The 14,722-nt window shown below is 37.3% G+C and overlaps 1 protein-coding gene across 3 annotated transcripts in view; it reads right to left on the reverse strand.

The window, feature by feature from the left end:
- Positions 1-432: 432 nt before the first annotated feature.
- The window catches only part of NSI (nuclear shuttle interacting), a 166,523-nt gene continuing 152,233 nt past the window's right edge, over positions 433-14,722 (reverse strand). For 2 of the 3 annotated variants that reach the window (XM_089830969.1, XM_089830971.1), the window contains exons 5-9: positions 4,164-4,263; positions 3,870-3,970; positions 2,175-2,268; positions 1,062-1,115; positions 433-579 (exon numbers count right to left, since the gene is read on the reverse strand). In XM_089830969.1, the coding sequence (XP_089687095.1) occupies positions 512-579; positions 1,062-1,115; positions 2,175-2,268; positions 3,870-3,970; positions 4,164-4,263 (417 nt within the window). In that variant the 3' untranslated portion in view covers positions 433-511. Of the gene's footprint in view, positions 956-1,016; positions 1,116-2,174; positions 2,269-3,869; positions 3,971-4,163; positions 4,264-14,722 lie in introns of all 3 variants that reach the window. The other variant, XM_089830970.1, reaches the window with a different exon arrangement.

The raw sequence follows: 14,722 nt of genomic DNA on the forward strand, positions 1-14,722 counted from the left end.
TGCCTTTTGATCATTCATTAAACTTAATTTTATTTTTGAAAAAAAAGGAACATTACAATGTGGTAGATGAAGAGCTGCTCTATAAGCCAAAGTTTTAAAGGGGGTAAAAGGACACGTTATGAAATTCAGACGAAACATAAAATGCATGGTCACTAGTAACAATGTTAAACTAAGCATATAACAAGCTCACAACCTATGCTCGAGTTTAGTGTAATGGATAAGATGAAACGTAAATGAAAATCAAGCAGTTAAGTGCAATGGATTAGATGAAAGGTAAATGAAAATCAAGCAGCTACATGTAAACATGTGTAATAAGAATCTTTTTTTCATTGAGCAATGTTAGTTGATTCTGATTTTGGGTTTGATGCCTTAAGATATCGATAAGTCCATTCTCAAAATTGATAAATTTTTGTATCAAACAGACCCCACCCATGCTCTAAAAGCCACAATAGATAGTTTATTAAATAAGCCAATACATCCTCTGTCATGAATCCACATGCCATTCAAATTTTCATATTGTGACATTGCCTCGCATTTGTGTTGATACATAACAATTGGTACAATGGAGAAAGATGATGTCTGCATGGATTTAGCAAAGAAATATCAAATATATAACAGAATATTTGAGAAGCAATCTTTGGAATCAAAAAGAAATGTTGAGTTTAAACTCAACCCACCTAACTTTAAAAATATTTGTGCTGTTATCTAGATGTGTAACACCAGTTTTTGTGCCTATAATGTCCCTCAAAAAGGCCCAGGGAAAGGTAACCCAAGAAAGAATTTGTTGATCGAAATTGGTTTAGAAAGCATCACACGCGACAAAGTGTTTCTATAAGATTCGGGACTTTGGGGTTATAATACAAAAATGAATTTGTTGCATCAGACAAAAAAAAAATGAAATTATAAAATACATAGTCCTGATACAGGATGCACAAAATTAAGCATCGTTGTAAACTATATTTATACATTGAAATGATTTCTGGGGAAGATTGTACCAATTAAGCATCGTTGTAAAATATATTTATACAACAAAAGCTAAAACTTTGGGTACCAAAACATACCCTTAATGCCTTCTGGATCAGCTTCAAAACCCAAATTACGATAGAAATCTACAACTGTAGAGAACAAGAAGCACATATTAGAAGGTGGCCATTCAATTTCCTTATAAAAAAGCTTTAAAGGAATGATAATATAGATAAAAAAAGCTGCATCCCCAATACATATTGAACAGAGCATATAGAAGCACAATTAATGAAGACAAGCTTCAGGCAAGAAAGAAAATGTGAATTCGCCAAACTCTTGTATCTGAGAAGAAATTTACAGGCCTTGCAGAACTACACAGATCCAACCCTCTAAGTGGTTGAGCATAAATATCCTCAACCTAAAGTTCAAAAACTAAAAAGCAATGATCTACCATCAAATTTTTCAACCCTCTACACGTTCCTAAAACTTCTAAATTTACAAGGAAGAACGAAAAAGGCCTTGCAAAATGAAAAACATGTGATGGCTCTAGAACTTGATAAGTGGTCATTCCAGCAAGGATAACAGGAACCGAAACTATGAAATACAGCTTACAGCTATCATGTTGCATCAAATAAACTAGTTTGCAAAGTAGCTTCAGCAAGTCAACAATTACTAGTTAATTCTGAATACCAACAAAAAAGCACTCAGATTCCAACATAGCAATCAGGAAAGTTCACAGTTTTAGTAGCTGCATGATAAGCCACTCGCAGTATGAACAGCCTATAGGCAAAGAACATCTTTTAAATTTTGAAAAGCTTCTAAAGAAAAACCACAATTAGACTCAAATTGATGTGAACTTATCGAGTATTATTGAACCTTCCCTTCATCATACTAGCCAAGATTGTGTTTTGTATTTCTTTGCTTCCAGACTGATGCATCATATTGCATGCACACGTTTTTGTAATTATTTCAGCCTTAATGGAATTGTTTTAAAAATATATTTGTTTTCTGTGCCAAAGGAAATCAAAGGCATGCCTAGCATTGGAAAAAAAGTAACAGATAACAATTTTGAATTTATCCTTGACCATGCTATCACCCAGTACACTATGATGCATGCCAAAAAACACATTTCATCCAAAGATTGATGATTTTTGTTAGTACTAACTGCAATGTAGATGAGTTGCAACTAATCTACACGTTCATAATTATACCTTGTGCATCTGCAAATAAGGTGATATTGGCAATATCCCTTCTGAGCAAAGCACGTATCATTTGCTCAACCAAAGCCTTCCCAAGCCCTTGGCCCTGAAGTAAAATCAAAATCTACTAATTGGTCAGAGCAAGTACACACTGCGAATCTCTAGATAACAAATTAATTTCAGAAGAATCTGTGATTTTTGTGGAACAGGTCTCAAAGTTTTACAATTTATGACAATATTCTCTTCAATTTATCATATTATGCACAGAGAATAGGGTTTGGACTTGCAAAGGTCAATTCTATATAGATGCTTGATAAAGAGAAAAGAGGCCACAGTTTGGAAGCCCAATAAGACAACTTGTGAGAGGCAAGCAAGAGAAATAAAAAGCTCTCTTAAAATTACATAAAGAAAGGGGTTCTTATGAACTGTTATGAAAGATTTGACATGAAAATTGTCTCAATATTAACAGTCAGCTGATTCTTGAAAAAGATATTACATAGTAATGCATTATGGAAACACCAAATGAGTTGGAAAAATTTGGACCTCTCACTCTGTTAGCCTAATATGATGAAGAAAATATATCAAATCATGGTAAGCTAGGAAGAGACGTTAACATGCAACGCTTCAAATGGGACAGAGAATTGAACTTAAAGCATTTGGAGAAATGTTTGTGCAGATTTGCAAAAAGGAACCGAAGAGAATCTTCCTGAAAGTTGAATGGTTGTTTCAGAGACTATAAAAATCTCTTGCAGTAATAAGGAAATAGGCTCCAAACAATTTCATCTGTTCTTTTACATCTTGAGAGATACTCACACATATGTTTGATCCAGCAATTGAAAACTGTAAAATGGGCATCCTATCTTTCAATAAATGAGTCTCTAATTCCAACCCTCGTTAAAAATTCTATTTGTAACTTTCATAATCTGGTCAAATATAAAATGAAGCCTTCCTCAACCATTCTGCGTAAAGATTGGGTAGCCAGCATCTGTATTCTGTATGTTTCATGCTATTGTGTTCTATTAAGGCTGGAGGAGTAGATCTGAAACAGCTTAATCCGACTTCCAGCCCAAGAGATTTAAACTGAAACCCTCTGATTATATTACAAAAAAGTTATCCAAATTATAAATGCTAACAGGTACCTCATGAGGATTGAGTAAGTCGCATAACTTAATCACTCCTCTGAAGCCATAATTTTCCCAGATCGCATGCCAGTAATGATAAATAATCTTGACAGTTTAGCCAGATATCAAGGTAAACTCACCTTAATAATCCTATGCTTTTAAGGTAGGTAGCCTGCACCTAAATCTAGCTTGATTATGTTACTATGTTCCTTCAAGAATGATGATTAAATACTCTAAACACCTTTAGACAAATTTGCAACAAACCAGCTTGCTTCTTGGAATTTCCATATTTCCATATAAGGTTACTACATAAGTAATTGGCAAGCCAAAATGATAAGGTCTAACTGACAAAGGACAAAATGATCAGATATAGCAGCGCATAAGAATGCACCTATAGAAAATACAAAATGATTTTAAGAGTTACAAATTTCAGGCTCCTGATGCCATTCATGTGCTTTGAGCTCAAAGGGACAGTCCTGTAAATGGGATTGAATTCTGTATTAAAAATGATCCTAGCTATGTCCTTTGCTTTACCATAGATTATGATACATTGAGCATTGATTCTAGTATAACCAGTTTCTTTTACCTGATAGGAAGGATCTACTAAAACATCCCAAATTGTAGCATTGAATACATGATCTGAAGTAGCACGAGCCATGCCTATTAGTTCCCGCTGTTCCTCACCATCTGTTAGATAAGAACATATTTAGGTACTTATGTTTTTTTACATAATTAATTGAATGTCAACCACCAATAAAAAAGGTAAAGTACAACCAAGATAAGCATTGTGTAGAAAATTACGATAATGGTGTAAATTAATCAATATGGTCATTGCCACATGTACAGACCGTATTAATAGAGAGAACAAATGTCTAAGCACCTGGATTTGATGGTTGCGTAAGCAAATGCAAGGAGGCCACCATGTAGCTGTTTTTCAACGCTGCTGCTACTTTTGAAGGGGGTCTCCTTGGCCAACCTACCTGCCCTAATCCCACCCAGAGCATTGACAACACATCATAGGTATACAATTTAAATGTAAAATTGTGATCACATGGCTATAGATCAAAATTATTAAAGTATGGAGCAACTATTGCTATTAGTATTATTATAAAATAGGAAGGCATGACACAAGGTCTTATCTAATGATATGAAGATTGCAAGCGGAACTTTTGCAGCTGTAAACAAAAAAGAGGATTTATTTGTAATTTAACAAGAACGCAATGTGCATGTAGGTACTTTGGCCATTTCTCAATTCTTTACATCTTCTTAAAGATGAGGAAATTTAAAACAAACCTGCCATAAAAAGGTTATAAATTTCTTGAAACACTAATTCTATTGGATATCCATTTTAATTATTATTAACTCACCAAGGGAAATAACATAAATAAGCATGTCGGGTGGATGTCAAGATATTAAAAATTAACACTCATAGAAACAATCTTGTAAACAAGTACACACTGTGATATGTGCTAGCAAGCATTTTAGGATAGAGGATTGTAAAAGTCATCTTATGTGTCGAATCATAAAACACTCATTTTGCCAGTACTTGAAAAGGTTAAGTGCCAAGAAAAAAAAGTATTGCAATGCAAAAGATCTTGAAATTGGTATAGATAAGCAGAGGAGCTCATATAGAATACATATCACTGATTAGTTGTGGAGGAAAACTGAAGAATATAACTTGTTACTAGAATACTTTAAAATGTATGGATCAGTGAAAGTTTGGAATGGTTGTAAAAATTTGAAGTTTGAAAGTTGCAATTAACATAGAAATATTTAAATTGAAAGTTTGTCGACTGTAAACATGATAGTCATACTCAGAGTTAGAACACAAAAATAAATGGTGAATAAAAATCCCTAAACCAAATAAAAGTCAAAGTTAGATAAATAACATGAAAGATTACTCAAAACACATGAATAAAGCTTAGAAATGTAAATTGATAAACGGAAAACTGAAGAACATTTATATGATGACAATTTTTGTTCAGTTTTGAGGGCCCAGATAGTTAAGCATTGTCAATCTGTTAAGCATTGTCAATCTGTAATTTTGTAATTCCTAGTGGCTAGCCTTTTGTGTTTATTTCTATTTATAGTTATAGTTACAATTTTTTTCTTTGCTGAAAGATGGGGATATCACTAGCTAAAATCAAGCTACTAAAGTTGAGATTTCTTTCTCTAAGAATTTTTTTTCTGAAGATATATATATATTCAATCAGTTTAACTGTGCTTGTATACCAGACATCAGCCCATGCTAAAAATCAACAAGTTCAAAAAAAACAGCATATGGTGACAAGCAAACTTCACACCTCAAACAATTATACAAGATTACATTTGGCTTTGTTTAAAAACTATGGCTCTAATCTGCCGAGTTTCCCAAGGTAAAATTAGCTGCCTTCAGTGTTTCATACAAGAGAGAAAACATATTTGTTGTAATGTCCCTGTTTTTGGGTTATGTTGCATTGCTGTTGACTCTGGCCTTCTCAGTAACTGTCAGCCTTGTTGACGGGACTATTTGATGCTTCCAGCAAGCTTAGTCAGTCTTGAGGACACTTCTGCCACTTTCCAAAGTGATTTCCAGTTTCTAGTATGTTCTCCAAGAATCTTGGAGAACAAGTCTAACAGTGAGTCATTCAGTTGGCTTCATTTCTCATTTGTCATCATGAGGACCTTATTGTTGTAGCTTGTTTAAACTGAGATGAAAAGTTCAAAACCGTGGATGCACAGAAGGCGACATCACGGAAGGGTCATCTGTGATGCAGAGCCTCGCCTTGGAAAACTCAAGAGGAAATTAATCACTCGACCAAGTTACATCAAGGGGCACATACACCTTCCAGGATCAATTTTCAATCAATCTCGGATTGTTATCCAACTGATTCTCTTAATACTAACTCATCCAATGACATGCAACAGGAACTTCCTTAACCTCTTGTAGCAACCTATGGTTTCTTGCATCAATTTAATATAAATCGACCACCTCCCTATTTGATTTGCAATATATAAAATGGTTTGAACATTTTCGAATACATAAATTGAACATCCATCTGAATACACTTTGATTACCAAACAGCAATGGACTATGTTTCGAATCCACACCATTGTTCTACATGTGAGATTTAAGTTTGGGTCTGAGCCGATGGTCGAACAGGACATTTCAAACATGAACTGAAACTACACATTTCATTGCTCACATCGATGTTTATCAACATCACATATTACTCGTGATTATATGTATCGGTGAATACATGAATATATTCACCCACCCTTAGAGATTGGTTTCCGCACGTCTATGATCAGGAATGAAAGAACAAGAAAGTAGAATGAAAACAAAAGGAATATCATACATAACTCCTCCATGATCTCAGAAACTAGATCTTGGAGAGTTTAAAAGACTTCCATCAATTTCTACGACCCTCAAACCAGTAGATATTCACATTAAAATAAATCAGAAATTGTATTTCTTGAGATTGCTTCCAAACAACAAATTTATTTTAAACTCAAAACCAATCAATATACTACTGTTCTAAATCAAAACCTTCGTCAGATTCTTTGACTTCAAAAATATCAATTCAAGAAAGAAACACAGGAAATAATATACCCAAAAACCATCAACTCATAATAATAAGTAAAACTCAAAAAAACTTTCCATATCTCTTGCTCTCTAATCTCTCCCTATTTACATTCTAGAAATCGGCTTTTTTCATACTTTTTCTTTCTTTCCATCCGGGATATGAAATGTCAACAAACAAGAATATAAAGGCCTTTCCAAATCACTGGAATCGGTCAGAAGTGAGAATCTGCCGTCAACTTCCTGTGGCTGTCCAATGCTTAGTTGGCTTCATTATTAAACACACAAAACTCTGACTTAAAGAAGACTGACACAACTGAAAATCAAACACACATTGTCCTAAGTGGCTATAGTTGGAGAGTTCATCAAATCACTACTCCATTTATGCAACCACAACATAGGACTTTATTAAAACATTAAAAGTTGAAAACACACTTAAAACATTACATCAATTTCCTATAGCATATTTAACCCTGTTAGTTCCTTTAACCTCTGTCTGATCTGCCACTGCAGCAATCTGGATTAAGCAGATTATGTTATCTCTTGTGGAATACTTGTGGGTCTGTGAGATTGGACCAGGTTTATCTCAAACTTCTGACAGAAACCCTGTCAAAAAGATTGGCCACAGGGGTGAGAGATCATCCTGGTCAATGCTGTGAGATTCAATTAGTCTTAACTCGTGCTCAATGAAGATTTTGAGGTCATTTTGTAATTTACAGGTATTTTCAGAGGTTTGGTTGCAAAAGTTGTTTTATATTAGTTAGACAATCGAATGATTTAGATATAAGGGAGGTATAAAAAAGCTTTTTATTAATAGTTTTTAAACAAGTCTTTTGAATGTTCAAAGGGGTCATCAAAGATCTCTGGAGGATTCACATTCTTGTGTAGGAATGTGAACACATTCTGCTAGCTGTCCCATGCACAAATGACAAACGGGGAATTTGTGGGATATTTGCAAAGATCATGCTGAGTTGCACTATTAATCAGTGCAAGAAAAAAGAAAAAGAAATTGTGAAGCCTTCTCTTTTCACCATCACTATTCGATGAGTAAGCAGAGTGCTATTGGACACTAAGAACGTGAGAATGGTGGTCTTTGCTAAATTGATTGACTTTGCTGAAGCATATTGTTGAAGAAAGGATCTCTACAAATGTAATAACACTTTCCATTCTATCTGTGTGTTCCAAATGCAGATTTGAATGTATAGATATGAGTAGAGGAGACATGTCTTATGAAGAGACACGTCTTATGAAGAGACATGTCACTGTGGTAATTTATAAGTTAATAACCATTTAGACAATATTAACATTAACATGTGTGTGTGTGTGTGTGTGTGTGTGTGTGTGTGTGTGTGAGAGAGAGAGAGAGAGAGAGAGAGTTTTTCTAATTGATGATTAACCAATAACTATAGAAGGATTATCTCTAGGTCAATTCAATTCGATTGAAGTTACAAAATTAACATTCCCTCTTAGCCAGGGAGGATTGTTATAGAACACATTATGCTCTCAAGCATAGGAGAGGTATCATCTCAATACGATATTCTTGGAATGGCTTATTTAAGGATATCAACATATATCCATCAAATTAGATGTTATCTTTCGATATCATCCGAAGTATGATTCAACAAGGAATATGAATCATATGATATTCATCATACTTATACTCTCTTGGTATGTGCACTGGCATCAAGTCCGTGATGCCTACCAAGAGAATATGTCATATCCCAGAGGGATTTGTGTTATCTGATCTCTAGGACAGCAACTTAATGTAGTCCATCAGAATAAGAAGTGGCTATCATGGTCTTCAGGACAACAACTAAATGCAGCCCATCATGAATAAAAAATAGGTTGTCATGACCTCTAGGACTACAACTTAATGTAGCCCATCATGACAGGTAGGTTATCATGACCTCCAGAACAACAACTTAATGTGGTCCATCATGATAATAGGTCAAGTCATTGTTAAGATCGTCGCCTTACAACAATGACCATAATCAAACATCAATGAAAGATCGTCATCTCTCATGATGTTTTTCAACAATATCATGTAGTAACTAATATGATATCCACCATGATCCATGTCAAAGGGTGGATCCACCATAGCTTCTCCTAGAGGGTGGAACCCACCTCAAACTTCTCTCTTACAAAGAAGAATACAAGGAATTTCATCTCGAACTTCTTCCTCATTAAAAAGATCACTCTGTTGCCTTTTTCGTCCAAGGTTGCTTGTTAGAGTCCCTCTGAAACAAAATGTCCAAGATCCTCCAATGTTAATTGAAGTAGATCCTCTACTTACTCGCTCTTGAACTACTGTCGTAAGATCATCTGAACGACCAATCTTGATCTTAGAACAAAATTCCATCGCAGTTTGCTCCTTCTAAGTAAAAGAGTCCCTTGTCTTTATTTCATAGTCCCTTATGTTATCACTCAATAACATTCTTAATACAATGTTCTTCTTTTCCTAGAAAAATATTCCTCTGGACCAAGGAATGGAATAACAGTACATCAAAGCAAATGACTCTTATTACTCATATAAGCAAGAGTCTATAATAAGCAAGTAATTATAATGCTCAAAAATAATAAATACTTATCTGCACATCAACATCCTTGATACAAGTTGCTCAAATGAAGGCTCATATGCATCAAATCAAGGGATAATTCAGATTTGAAATTATGATGATGCCTCTTCCCTGACATCTCCCCTCTAAAAATGGTTCAAGTGAGAACGGAACATTGGTTATTGTTATCCCCCCACAATGTAAAATTCCCACTCATTCCATTTTATAGAGTCAGAACATTTCTTCCAATTTGCTTTAGGAGTGAGCCTATAATCCGTTTATCATCTCAGTGTATATTTGTATGGACATGATTGTTGCTATCCATCATATTACCACCATCAAATAGATTAAGTATAAGTTCTCACAGAATAATGAAAAACTCTATGCTCCATGCTATTCCAAACCTCTAAAAGCATGTTTCTTAACACTTTTGTATAACATCTCATCCAATAAAACCTCTATAAAATCTTCGCTTTAGTTCACTGTATTCGAAAGCTCTTAATATAGAATATGGATATAGGAGTTACTTAATTGATAGATGCTATAACTCATCTTTAAAATCTTGTGGTAAAATCAATGTTTGGTCTAGATACATTTATCTTACTTGCATATTGAAACCTCAATTCGTATAAATTTTGTTAATTCAATGAATGTTACCTTATATTGCATTGTTTATAAACTACCTAAAAATTACTCCTAATTTGAATGCAAAATTTAACATGAAAATTATACCTACAATCCACTCAAAAGAATGAACAAAACATTAATACCATATGACACTATAAATTCCTATGGGGAAACCTAGCACTTTGAAGGAGAAAAGAGAACTTACAATTTTCATCTAATTGAGAGAGCCAAAATGATCTCTGAAAAATGTATGGGGAAATTTTTAATTCTCCATTTGATGACAGAGAATATTCTTCCTGAAGATTCCCATCTTAAATATATACATTTTTTTAAAGAGAAGATTATATGAAATAGATATATACATAATCATGAATTCAATAAAAGATCTTTGTCAAGAAAAGATATCATCATAATACAAACACTACCAATAATATATAAAAGGGCTAGTGGGGTGTGTGGGATTTGACCCACATGGGGCCCACACACCACCCACTACCTCATCCCCTAAAAACTCATGCAAGCCTCCTTGGGAAAAAGGCAAAGTCAACTTTAAACATTTATGGATAAACAAGAGGAATTCGAATTAATCAAATTATGCCCAACATTGATGTACTAACTTAGACATGTATAGGGATGAGTGGGCTCCACCCCGCCCATCCTTCCCTTCCTTTTCCACTTTCCATGTGAGTTGTTGGTCTAAAGTACACATTCGAATGTGTCCTTGTCTTGCATGAGGGCAAGTAACTTAGGTCCCCTATGTAATATCCCTAACAAAAATAAATGTATTTAATTAATCTGTGTAACAGGCCGATTATTTTAACTCGAACCCAAATTTATTTTTGTCTTAGTAGATTGTGTCGCCATCGGCTATCTTTGTACACCCTCGGAATGTTTCCCGACAGGTATTTAAGCACGGCTTTAGGAAGTCTGTAGGTATGTTTTTGGATCCAATCTCATTGTACTACGGATTCCTATTGGAGTTTGGCACTGTTCGCCATTTCGGAAGTGAAAGACCTTCCTTATTTGGCTTGTTCAGTTTCGGTGGGAATAAACCCTCACCCTATTCCGTCTGTGTTCATCTAGTTTGTATTCGGCAAATCCTGGAGTGCTCATATTATTTGTAACTTTGTGTTCGTATTAAACTGGTGAATATATTTCCTTGCTTGTACGGGTATTAATTGGTGTACCTGTGTTTGCCATTCTATTAATAAATATTTAATATCAGTCTGTTCGTGCAACATTGTGATCAACCTCTGCGTGATTCCATACTGCATCTGACTCCCTTCCATTTCTCTCCATACGGCTCTGATTTCCATCTGCTGCTCTCACCATACGGCTACCTTAAGCTACCGTACAGCTTCCCTAATCTCTATACATACCCTTCCTCTGCAACCTTCGTACGCCTTTCCTTTCCACTGTACAGTATTGTGTTGTACGACTTCTTCACTCAACACCCCGTACGGCTGATTACCACATCTATTTCCTACCTTATCTCGTACGGCCAACTTGAGTTCACCAGACGGCCACCTTTGTTATCACTGTACGACCCATTGTTGGTCAAATGTACAGCCTCTTACTCTTGGTTCTAGATACCGTACGGACTTCCAAATAACTATATGCATATTGATTAACTCCCATACTATCCTGTTGCATCCGTACGTCCATTTCTCTGCTATATCTGTACAGGCATCTCCCTCACCCACCTGCACACCGTACGTCATTACTTCCTTAGCCGTACATCCTCCCAATACACATTGTTGTTTCCATACAGCCATTCTAGGGCCTCCTGCAATTCGTCTATTGGGCACTAGCAGGGACATTATAGTGGTATCAGAGCTTCATTCCTGCCAGCCTGTGGACAGTGAATGAGAGTTTATAGTCAGAAGAGGACACATTCTGCTGAAGAACGGGAACGAGATCCCGCCGGTGCCGAACTCATAGCACTTCTGAGGGATCTTGCACAGAACTAGGCACAGATCACTGATACACAACGGCTCATGGAAGAAACTCTCAAGAAGTTGGCAGAAAACAAAATATTTGAAGAACAGAATGGGCACAGTGCGGACTCGATGGCGGGCAGATCACACCCTCACTTAGCACGCTCTCGACCGTCCATACTGACTTTCCCACCACGGACGGAGACAAATCACGGAGAAAGACTTCCAACCTTCGAAGAGATAAGGGAGGACTAGAGGAATGCAAATCTTGAAGAGGACATTTCCTACAAGGACTACGCAGATCTAAGGATGAGATATGCAGGAGGTGGAAATAGAGGAGGATAGTTTAACGACGATCTAAGGAGAAAATTGAGTAAAGTGAACCTGTCTCCATTTGATGGTTCGGACTCCATTTCAGCACAGGCATGGGTGATGAAAGTTGACACCTACTTCCAACTAAATCCTATGCCTGAAGAAGCGATCAAATTTGCCGCGTTGCACTTGGAGGGCGTTGCACACGAATGGTGGCAACACGACACTATCACACTTGGGCATGATCAGATAAAGACTTATGCAGAGCTCACATAGAGATTAATTGAACGATTTGATGAAAAGGACCCCAAACTCAATTTCGAAGATCTGGCGCAACTGAGGCAAACGAGATCGGTAGATTAGTTCATCGCAGAATTTCAGAGACTTTCCATGTTGGTCACAGACATCTCTGAACGAAGGCGGGTCATGCTCTTTATGGACAGGCTAGCAGAACCACTAAAGGGTTGGGTGAAGGGATTCAATCCGTCAACCTTGTCGAAAGCAATCAGTAAGGCACGTAGCATGGCATTGTCGTCGGCATCATCCTCATCCTCTTGGAATCACTCACATCCGAAACCGCCGACGTTCCCGAGAGACAAACCTCCATCCAAGAAGCCGTCATTAGATGAAGCATCCCGATAAGAACTCTGACGGAAGAAGTTGTGTTTCAATTGCAAGGGAACTTAGGAACTTGGCCACCGATGCCTCGGGAAAGGGAAGATTCATTACATCGAGGTAATGTCCAATGAAGAAGATGAACGTGAACAAGAGGAAATGCCAGTGGAAGATATCCAACCTAGCGGTGACACCAACTTGGCCAACTTAAACCGTACGAAGAGGATTGCCGCCTTGGTATAGCACGGAGGATCCATTGCTTTAGCTAGCAGTCCGAGGTGCACAGTTTTCCATGTGAGGGGTACCCTTCAAGGACAAAGAGTCACGGTAATGCTGGACATTGGAGCTATTTTGAACTTCATAAACTCATCCTTGGTAAAGTGCAGAAGTCTCCCTACGGAAGCACACGCAGGCTTTCAGGTCAAGGTTGCCAGAGGGACTTTCCTAACCTGCACGCACCTTGTCCCTCAGTTGAGCATCATGATGGTGAATCACATGGTTACAGAGGACTTTTTCATAGTGGATCTTGCCGACATGGAAGTTATTCTTGGCATACAATGGATGGAGATGCTTGATTAGTACACTTAGAGTTTCAAGCGAATGGACTTCACTTTTGTGGTTGATGGAAAGAAGGTTGTCCTCTGAGGGATGGCAAATGAGGCTCCGAAGGAAGTTTCCGCACATCGGATGGAGGCAGTCTTGTGGCACAATGATGTTGAGTGGGCTGCACATTGTTTTATCTTAGCGAAACCTATGAAGGGGCACTGAACACCTACTCAGAATGATGAGCTTCAGGATATTTTAAGTAGGCATGAAAAAGTTTTCATGGATATTCCACGTGGCATACCACCGCATCGGGGGTTTGAACACACAATTGAGTTGGAATCAAGGGAAAAACCAGTCATAACCACTTCGTACTGCCACCCCAAGAAATTCAAGGATGAGATCGAATAAACGATATAGGAGTTGCTTGAGAAGGGATAGATCTGTCCCAATTCTAGCCCGTTCGCATCATCCACGGTGTTGGTCAAGAAGAAGGACGGAACGTTACGCATGTGTGTGGACTATCACGTGCTGAACAAGAGGACAATTAAGAATAGGTACCCCATCCCGAGGATAGATGAGTTGTTGGATGAACTACATGGCGCGGTCTATTTTTCAAAAATAGATCTTCATTTTGGATGCCATCATTTCCGAATGAGGGAAGAGGACGTGGAGAAAACGGCCTTCTGCTACCACTATGAGTTCCTGGTCATGCCGTTTGGTCTGACCAACGCACCTGTCAAATTCCAATCGTGCATGAACCGCATCTTTAACAAATAGTTGCGTAAGTATTTGTTGGTATTCTTTGATGATCTTCTCATTTATAGCAAGACGTGGGAGGAGCACCTAAAACATTTGAACAAGGTTCTAAGTATCATGGAAGAACAGTCCATGTTTGCCAAACAGTCCAAATGTGAGTTCGGAATGGAAGAGATATTGTACTTGAGGCATGTCATCAGTCAATACAGGGTTCAAGTGCATCAGGAGAAGATTCTGGCTATCCTTGATTGGCCTCCCCCGAAATCACTCACGGATTTGCGAGGGTTCTTCGGATTGTGCAATTACTACAGAAGATTTGTCAACGGTTTTTCTCAGCTCAGTGCGCCTTTAATAGATTTGACGAAGAAGGGGGCTTTCCAGTGGAACGAAGAAGCACAACTCACATTTGATAAGCTTAAAGAGGCCATGAGTACTTGTTTGGTGCTGGCACTGCCCAACTTCACCCGATCGTTCGCTCTGGAATGCGACACATCAGGGGAAGGCATTGGAGCAGTTTTGATGCAGGACA

Source organism: Cupressus sempervirens, chromosome 5 (genome assembly GCF_028749045.1).
Source record: "Cupressus sempervirens isolate cs-2001-9-10 chromosome 5, ASM2874904v1, whole genome shotgun sequence".
In the NCBI taxonomy this organism is placed as follows: domain Eukaryota; kingdom Viridiplantae; phylum Streptophyta; class Pinopsida; order Cupressales; family Cupressaceae; genus Cupressus; species Cupressus sempervirens.